Raw genomic sequence first — 9823 nt, 5'->3', positions numbered from 1 at the left:
AGACCTTGTTGAAGCCCTGTATGGGATGCCCCATAACAACCAGGTAGGTCACAATTGCCATCTTCATCCGCGTGCCTACATATGTAAATCAATAGCTGCTATTTGCAAAGCTGGCAGAGCATCAGCAGATTCCTTTTGTACACAGCCTGGCTTTGCCAGCCACCTCGAGGGCAGTCTGATGTGATGCAATGCTCTAAGGGAAACGCTTCATCTTCCCATTCTCTTCTCACGGCTAGTTTGCCTATCAGAAATGACAATTAAATGTAAGGTGCCAAAAGCATAAGCAATCATTAAGGCAAGAGAATAACCTTGAACTCGGGCCAAAATATACACTGACTAATGGGAAGTCCTAAAGAAATCTGCTAAACAGAGCAGATGAAACATACTGTATTTTGCAAACTGCTGGAAATACCCTGGACAAATAAAGTATATGTGTGCAGTTTTCATGTGATTTACAGTGCTAAACTGTAATTTTATGTTATTTTCTTTATTTCTTTGTACTTACTGTGTTGATGTGAAACTACATGGCACTGCACTGTATAGGAAGAACAACAGGAGATTCAGTTGAAACAAGCAGCAAAATCCCCATCTTTACTATAATTTCACATGAATCTCTTCTGTAAATGTTAACGTTATTGCAACTCGGAATATTTGCGCAAATCAATTTCTTAGTTGTCAGTGATTATTTTATGTCTTTATAGGAAATAATACTGAAACGAGCAGCTGACATTGCTGAAGCATTATACAGTGTGCCACGCAATCACAACCAGATCCCCACTCTAGCCAACACTCCTGCTCATACTGGCATGATGGGAGTCAACTCCTTCAGCAGCCAGCTCGCCGTTAATGTTTCTGAAACATCACAAGCAAACGACCAAGGTATGCGGGATTTCAAGGGTTAATCCTTCACGTTGTTGCCTGCATTTGGCCCTTGCCTATTAATACAAGCTGATGTCACTGCTGTGTTCTATCTCTTTTCTCCCTGTAGTTATATGTCTGAACGTGTCGTGAAATGCTGTCTTTAACTTTCTCGTAATATTTAATTCTTCTTGTTCTTTCATTTACTGTTATCATAAAGAATCTCCAGTGGAAAAAAAAAATGGCAAGGTGCAGAAAGCTCTTTATTATTCACAGTAAATATACAGTGTTAACAGTTCTTTGTAAAAGAATTATGTCTAGGTATCTCCACCTGCTTTTGGAATATTCACACAGATAAATCTAATTTGATGTCTGTGGTTTTAAAATACTTTGTTTATAGGCATGTGTGACATATATGTTACTAATAAAAGTAATGGTTGATTTAATTTACCTGTTGTAATTGAAAATGCATGTAGCATATTGCATTTAAAATTAATTTTGATACTAATGAAAGGAGGGAAACAGGATTATTAGATGCGCTCAAACTCGTGTTTTTTTGCTTGCAATGTAGTTATTGAATTGATTGCTCAGATAGAAACAAGTTGTTCTTTAAAATCCTGATTCTGCTATGTTTCCTCTTCTAAAAAGATTGTCTTTTAACGCATTTCCAAGCTAATAAGCCTTGTAAAATTCTGTACTTGATCTTGAATTAGTTTTCACTGGTGGCTACATCTTACGAATGTACAAGCTTGCTGTTAGTATAAAAATATCAATCGTAAAATGAAGACCCCAAAACAGCCTTTTAAAGTAAATCACTGCAACAAAAAAGTTTTTCTTGTCAGCATGGCATTTGAAGGTCTGGAGAGGCTGAAAGTTCATTCAGTGTGCTGGTATAAAGCAGGACTTGAGCCTGTTGATAATTGCTCCTAAAGACAAACGTGAAGGCACCTGACACAGCTGGATCGAAGAGAGCTTTTGTTGGCTGTCTGTGCTAAGAGGAGAGACAACATAGAGTGCTCGCAGATGATTTAAGTAGGGTTGGCGTGATAAGGTTATCTCAAACTGCAAGAGTTGATAGGGCAGTAAGAGACAACTTAGAGCAAAGCTGTGCAATCAATTAAAACTGTGTAATATATGCTGCATGAGGAAACCCCCCAGCCCTAAGTCTATATTATAAAATAACATTATTTTTTTGGGGTGGGGGGGTTTCTAACACAGTAGGTTACAGTCGCAACACAAGCAGTGTTTCCCCGCGAGGATATGTTCCCAGCAGTACTCCTCAGCAGTCCAATTACAACACAGTCAGCAATAGCATGAATGGATATGGCAATGCCGGCATGCCCAATCTAGGTGTACCAGGTTCCCCTGGATTTCTTAATGGCTCCTCAGCTAACTCTCCTTATGGCAGTAAGTGTCTATTTTTGGTAACACATCATCATATAGATTCATATTTACTACAAAATCAAATACTTGCATTGTTTTGATTTCCTATATTGTGAGCTACTGGATAAAAGGAGGGGTGACTCTGGAGGCTGGACGTAAAAATGAATATAGTAAATTGATCTGTTTGTGCCATAATACAATCTCAGATAGAAAAAAAAAATTGGACTGTGCAATTTGTAACAGAAGTCCAACACAAAAGAGTTTGCCTGTTATCCAGAGAGTGGCCAAGCCAAGGCATTTCATTTTTTTTTTCTTTTTATATATATTTTTTTATATATATATATATTTTAAGAGGCAAGGCCCTATCACTCTCTTTTTCCGTGTTTGCCGTGAAAACCTCAATCTGAGTCCTGATTATTTTTGCTTTATTGCAGTAGTGCCGTCAAGCCCTACCATGGCAGCCTCTTCGGTCACCCTCCCTTCAAACTGTAGCAGTACACACGGCATTTTCTCATTCTCACCTGCCAATGTCATCTCTGCAGTGAAACAAAAGAGCGCCTTTGCTCCTGTTGTCAGGCCCCAAGCCTCTCCTCCACCATCTTGCACCAGTGCAAATGGAAATGGACTTCAAGGTGAGCTGGATCTCTCTCAATTTTCTGTGTATTGCTTTTTTGGTGCATACACTCAAACCTTGATCATTTATCTTGGAGAAAGGTACTTTGCTATATTTTTAGGTTTCTGGTGCTCTCATAGCGATGCAACAGCAGAAGAAGCAGGGTAGAAAGTTTTAGTTCACTTTTAATACTTGCATTAAAGAAAATGCTAGTTGTTGTTCTGGCATTTTCCCTTAGGAGTTCATGCCTTAAGTTTTACAGTGAGACTGTATCCCCAAATGCTTCTTGGAGGTGTCATGTACCCCTTGTGTTTATATATTTTCTGAACACATTCCTGTAGATGCTTAAAACCAGCATCATTTCAGTATAATGTGTGTTTTCCTCATTTTACATATGGTGCCATACTTATTTTAAAATACCCCAAATCAGTGTGTAGCAGATTAAGCTCTTGCTCAGAGAACCAACCTTCCCTTGGACTAGCTAGCTGTTTGTGCAGTGAGTTCGCTTCCCTAAATGAACAACTAAATATTTTAATTAAGGCAGGCAAATTTTAAGCTTCTGCATTTTTTTTTAAATCTGTGTGATTTTGTGTGGGTAGAGTAATGAACAATTTATAAATCAGTTGCGGAATTTCTGTGACCACCTGCTGGGAGTGGGGCAGGAGGAATTGAAGTAAAATGGATATTTGGTGGAGGGATTAAAATATGAACAAACAAATCTTCTTTTTATGGCTTATTTTAACATTTAGAAGATAATATTGTCAGATGCACTAGAATAATTGAAAAGGTTTGTTTGCCTCGGCTTTATAAATCACAAGCCTTGTTCCACAGTTCAGTAAATTGAATCCCATGGAAATCAGAAAGGGTTGCAGACACTCCTACTCCAGAGATCGTCACTCCTCTTGACTTTCTTGGCTAAGATGTGGCTAGTGCAGTATTATTTGCTCTTTGTATTACAATGATATCCGTAGTATGATGAAGGCTCACAGGCAAACACACGAAGACAGATATTTTGACTTGCCAAACTAACTCTGGACACCTGCATTTTGTGGTATCTAGCTTAAGGCACTTTGGAGAGACATAATTCCAGAGAACTGCCTGTCCACCAAAACTCCAGGCCATTCAAGACCAGGATTGCAAAATGAATGTCCCTGTAGCTTGTTATTAACTTCTCGGCTCGAAGAAGCATTTGAGAGCTTGTTATGCACTCAGATCAATGAAGGGCTGAGTATCCAGCTATGCAAATCTTATTGTAGGATGAATGTTAAAGGATAGCTAGATTAATAATTTCTGTCATTGCGTATGTTTTTAGTGGAAGCTTTACTATGTTATTGTTAGTAGAAAACTACACTGGGTAAAAGCAAAATTCTTAGAAAAGTTTATCCATTTATAAAATGATCCAGTGTTCTTCTTTCCTCTTTTTACAAAAACACACTAGTATAAAAAGTAAATTCCGAAATAAAATAATTAAATTAAGAAATAAAATTAAGCAAATTAAAATAAAATATGCTAACAAGTGACTTAGATCAGAACAGCTATTTGGTAGATACTCCGTATCAGACATTTTCATATATATTCTCATTAACTTGTTGGTGCTGCTTTACTCTGAAAACCAGAATTATTTAAGGATCTAATTTAAAATTATCTAAATTTCTGTAATTTCAGTATGTTAATAAAAGGCTTCCTGTCTGACATTCAAGGTTTCAGGTCTAGATTACAGGAAAGTGACGCTTTCAGAAGAACCGGGCAGGCCAAAAGCCCAATTCCCAGCAGACACCAAGCACCCAATCTCCCTTGGCACCTCCCTAAGCCCCCAGTAACCACACACCTTCATCCTCAGGTACAAAATGCTTTTTCTGTGACTGCCTGGTAGACAGCTTAAAGTCAACCTGCGCTGATTTTTTTAAATAGGTCATGAAGTTAGCTCTTAGGCTGAGGCCCAGCCTTGCTTTAGACTAAGCTGCTTCTGGGACCACACAGCCCACTGGGGTCTTCAAGATCCCTTCAACATCTGATTTTAGGAGCAGACCTAGTATCATCCTAACAAAGTCCAGCATCTCAAAGCTGTTGCTAAAGCTCTAGGTTAGGTGCTCCCAAGACCTGCACTTCTGCCTCACTAGGCTGTCCCTACCCCACCAGTTTCTCAAGTATAGAGGGGACCAGATATAGGGATGTGCAGAAACTTCAGGATTTGTTTCAGCAGACAAACTGAAAATGAATAGAAGTTTTCTTGGGGGAAAAAGAAAAGTCATGTTTTCTTCATCCAGCTGAAGCAGCTAAACTAAATTGTTTTGTGTTGAGCAAAATGACTTGGAGAAATAGCAAGAACGTCTTTCTGATGTGGCAATAAAAGCACTGAGTTACAGGGTTGTCACAAAAATTTGAATTATTTGTGCAAAGTAACGTGACTTCCCAAGATGATGCTCCATATCATGAGAGTCAGGGAACTTTTGCAGAGGGTAGAATGTGGGGGTTCATGTCCCCTTGGGCTGAGGATAAAATCAAATTGCATCTGACATATCCTTGGTGAGATCCTTTATCTTCACAACAGAGAGGCACCGTAATTTTTTCCAAACAAAGCTATTGAGTTAAATCAGTCTGAACTCACGCAACGCTTCAAGATGACACCACTTCACGCAGCTGTCCTCACATCTCAACCAATGCCTTGAATAGAATTGCAGGCAGAACTGAGTGGAAAGACAGGGATGAATTTATCATATTCTTCCCTGAAGGGACATCATAAAGGGAAGGCAGCAATGCAGGAGATTCTTATTTACACTGTATTTTACCTGTACAGTTACTTAGTGGATTTCTGCTTCCTTATTCCTGTTTTCTTAGTAAATTTTCTGCATTAAGCCCTTTTAAAACTTTAATTAGTTTCTTTCTGAACACTACAAGCAGCTCTAGAGTTTTCTGGTCAGCACATTTTCTACATTAAATTAAAATATGGAATTCAAGAGCTGCAGTCCAACACAGCTAAAATGTTTTGGTGATCTTGAAGTACAGAGTCTTACTTAACAGTGGGATGTGAAGGAGCTGAGTGACAGCTGAGCAGTCTGCACCATTAGGAATGGTCAAATACATTTAGTTAAGCCAAGATAGAAGTAAGAGCTCGTGGTCACTGCTGTATCTAAGCTATAACCTGCAGTTTATGAATATGAATAAGAAGGGATGACATGCTTTTTAAATCACAGAGCAGGACATCCTCTGTATCATTGATTGCTTTGTTGCCTTCTCCCTACATGAGCTCTGCTCTGAAGTATAAGCCAGTTGGATAGTTTTCAGGGAACCTAGTTGTTCCTGCCACCGCAAGGCATCACACGCCAACGCAATAGGTCCAGGCAGCCTGTGAATGTTTATTAGCACTCTGCTGAAGCAGGTGAAAGCATGGCAAAAACTGGCATCTAAAAGCCCTGCAGACATGGGTAGTCCTTTTACAGGGATTTGGGAGTTAATTGTACCAAACCTTGCTGGGTAAACCACTGTAGGATTTGTCAGTTTGCAGAAATAATGCTGTTCTTGGTACCTATAAGATGATGAGGGAGCAGCAACAGAACAATGAAGCTCCATCTAAACCTCAGATGGACTGTTTTGTCTCCTAACATAGTACAAAGCAGAGGTAGAGCTGATCTAACTTCTAGCTTGTGGACCACACCAGGACCACCTGAGTCCGCCACGTTAGAAGCAAGATCTTGTTGCCAGTAAGCATGCCCTAAAAAGGAAATCACTCTGCATTTTAGGACTAGCTGCTGAAGAATGAACATGGAGGGGTCCATAGTGAATAAGAGGATTCACTTTTTTTCTAGAGAGATCCAAGACAGAACTTAAGAAGAAAAAAAAGAATAAAAAAGAAGGCAAACTGCAGAAATCTCAGCAAGGCCAGCATGCAGGCAATACTAGTCAGAGCTAATGTGTAATCTTCAGTGCTGCACTTGTATTCCACCCCTGTCGGCTGTGCATCCATCTTTGGCCAACCGATACCATAATTAGGGTCAAAACTTGGAAGCTGCAGCCTGCAGAGGAGATGCCTCTCTCTCTGTTGCCCTGTGGGTGTGCTTAGCCCTATGAGTAAAGGATGTCCTACAGAAAAGGATGTTTGGCCCTTATCCAAAAAGCCACAGTCTTGTTAAACTCTGTATGACTTCCATTGCACAGCCTATGAGCAGAAAGTTAAGTGCTTACACATTTTTTAAGAACAGGATGCTAGTGTATGGCTTCCTTAAGGCAGAGGGCTTTTTCCTGTTTAAAACAATGGACATCTAAGGTATAAAATAATTTTTTAGCTAGAAAGTGCTGGCTCACTGTAAAGTTGGAAAGACAATATGTGACTAAAATTTGGTTTTCAATTGTAATTTACTTTTTATAGATTGTGAAAGATATTGCTCTCTGGTTAAGCTTTATGATTGTAATGCAGAGGTAAAGCTTCTCTATATTCTTTTAAAATTGCATCCTGCTTAATGTTCTGGTCTTCCCCTGGATGAAGCTATTAAAATTATTATTATTAAAAAACTAGCCACCCCATTTTTCTTTGAGAAGACATTTGGAATCAATTTGCACAGCAGGAATTGTAGTGCAGAAAATCACAATTGTCAAAAGTTGCTACTAAAATAAATAGTGAAATAAGGGCCTGGAGCACTGATTTTGCACCCCTGCCTCATTGTGCCACGGATAGAATTCAACAAAAATAGCTAAGACACTTAAACTAAAGAGTTAAAATTTTTTTTCCCCCAGAAAGAGAAGAAGCAGACAACCTAAATTTCCACACTGCAGAAGTGAAACATGAGATTACAATAAACATATGATTAAGCTGTGCAGGGTATTAGTACCAAGACTCTGTATTTTGGGTTGACTTGTGGTGATCTTGATGTCCAGGGCAGCTGATGGTTGTATTGCAGCCTAACAGGGCTTCAAAATGAGCTCCTGCATCTCCCAGTTCAGCTGTGCCTTAGGAATCAAATCCTCCTGGGGCTACCTGATGTGGTGCCAGGCTTCTTGGTGACTGGAAACTCACAGGAGAAGTCAACCTGAAAGCACGTGGTTTGACAGGTGTGAACGCAGAGCTAGGTCATCTGCTGGCCCAGACTAATGTAGTACGGAGTGCAGGAGATTTAGCGGAAACATTGTAGGGAAACTAAATGTGTTGGGTAGGAAGGGTCTCAAACCAAAATGTGCACCATCCTGCAGTTAAATATTGTAACTTTGGTCACTGTTTAGGTTTAAACCAAGGAAAGTTATAGCTTCCATTTTAATTTTGACATATTTGATACATCTAATTGGGGAAAAAATTAGCAGAGTTGGAAAACTTTAACCTGTTTCAAGAGCATTTACAGAGAGATATTTCCATACAAGTCCTTTGCATCGGCTCGCACAGCTGCCTACGGCACCTGTGGGGAGCAATCCTGGTTGTGCAGACCATGCTGCTGGCTGCTGTAGGAGGTTATGTTACATATGAATGTGTACGTACCGAGATCTTCCAAACCGTAAAGCTGTAACGGTGAATCTGAAATAAATTAATATTGTTGAAATTAATGAACTGAGAAATTGAAGTTCACATCACTACATGAAAAAATTTATTAATATCTGTTGTACATAAATTAATGAGAAATATCATTAGGGCAAAAATTAAACAACACTAAAATTAAAGACTGTCTAAATTATGCTTCTACCAATGAGTTAAGTAGGAAAAAGAACTGTAGTTGCTGGCATCTCAGCCTTCATCAGTTGAGAAAAAGAAAGGCAATGGCTGGTCAGGAGTATTATACTCATGCCTTTTTTATGGTGCTTGGTCTTCAGAGTTGAGAGCAGGTGTAGGCTACTTGACTGTGGTCTTGGAGAGTCCTTGACTTGCTTGGTCCCACTGTTGTCATAAAGTACAATTGTGGAAATAGAGGTTTTCTGTGCTGGTAGCGGGTCTGGGCATTAAGCGGTGATTGGTGGGGTTTGCATTGCGGGGATGTCCTTGAGGGATGCCTGACATGACCAGGAGCGACTATCTTGTTCCCCAGCTGTCAGGAGGCTGGTCCCCGCCTCACTCTCAGCTCTGTAAAGGGAAAGATGGCGTGGGCGTGGGAATAGAGACTCTCTGCACACAAAAACCTGCTCAGAGCCTCCTTTCACACCATGAATCCCTGGCAAAGCATTTCAGCAGGAAAGGGGCATGTCCGTGGCCCCTTGGTTAGAGGATGTTGTGGTGTGGAGGAGCCTGGGTCTGCACCCGCCTGCCTCATCCTGCTCCTGGCTGGTGCTGAGCATTGTGGTCGCTTTGAATCAGATGTGCCTTACACCAGCGTGCTAATAATGGCTGATTTTTCTTCTCTTTTTCTTTTAGCTATGTCTGGGCTTGTAGTCCCGCCAATGTAAAGTCACTTTTGTTTACCTACCATAGCACCAAGCTTCAGAGGATGGGCTTAGGGGACAAGTTTAGTATATTAAGACATGCTGATGGAAACAGTATCTTCACACAGAATCAGCAACAAATCGAAATGCTACAAAAAAAAAAAAAGACTTTGTTTAAAGATTTTATTTAAACTCTTAAGAATCTACATGCAAACAACCTACTTCTTCATGAACAATTCCATTTTATTGACTGAATTTTTCTCATATTTTCACATTTCTCAGTCCTGAAGAATAAGGAAAAAGCAACGCCTATTTTGTATAAAGTTTCTGATTACGTCTTGGCTATGTCTAGTACTTGCTATGTGTTGGGAGAAACTTTGTGGATGCACCATTTTGATTATCATGAAACACTGATGAAAAATGCCTCCGAACATTTTTCTGTACTCATAACTAGATTCACAATGGTTGTGTATCTCTATAATGTGAAATATTTTTTTGTGGTGGAAAAAAGGGGGCCAAGGAGGTTATGAGCCATCAAACTGGAAAAAAAAAAGGATGAATATATGATTAGAAAAACAAAAAACAGGGCGCAGGGGGGGCGGGGGCGGGAGGGTTTATCATTGCTTAACTTCA

The 9823-nt window shown here is 39.8% G+C and overlaps 1 protein-coding gene across 14 annotated transcripts in view; it reads left to right on the top strand.

Moving 5' to 3' along the window:
* Positions 1–9593, top strand: part of EBF3 (EBF transcription factor 3) — a 119681-nt gene extending 110088 nt beyond the window's left edge. For 3 of the 14 annotated variants that reach the window (XM_069863371.1, XM_069863369.1, XM_069863365.1), the window contains exons 12-16: positions 1–43; positions 702–879; positions 2080–2265; positions 2676–2873; positions 9183–9593. The exon at positions 1–43 is cut by the window's left edge and continues 23 nt beyond it. In XM_069863371.1, the coding sequence (XP_069719472.1) occupies positions 1–43; positions 702–879; positions 2080–2265; positions 2676–2873; positions 9183–9214 (637 nt within the window). In that variant the 3' untranslated portion in view covers positions 9215–9593. Of the gene's footprint in view, positions 44–701; positions 880–2076; positions 2266–2675; positions 2874–9182 lie in introns of all 14 variants that reach the window. The other 11 variants (XM_069863374.1, XM_069863373.1, XM_069863372.1 and 8 more) reach the window with 5 other exon arrangements.
* The last annotated feature ends 230 nt before the right edge of the window (positions 9594–9823 follow it).

Source organism: Phaenicophaeus curvirostris, chromosome 9 (genome assembly GCF_032191515.1).
Source record: "Phaenicophaeus curvirostris isolate KB17595 chromosome 9, BPBGC_Pcur_1.0, whole genome shotgun sequence".
Taxonomy (NCBI): domain Eukaryota; kingdom Metazoa; phylum Chordata; class Aves; order Cuculiformes; family Cuculidae; genus Phaenicophaeus; species Phaenicophaeus curvirostris.
The sequence above is the reverse complement of the archived record's forward strand: the minus strand, read 5'-3'. Positions and strand labels throughout refer to the sequence as shown.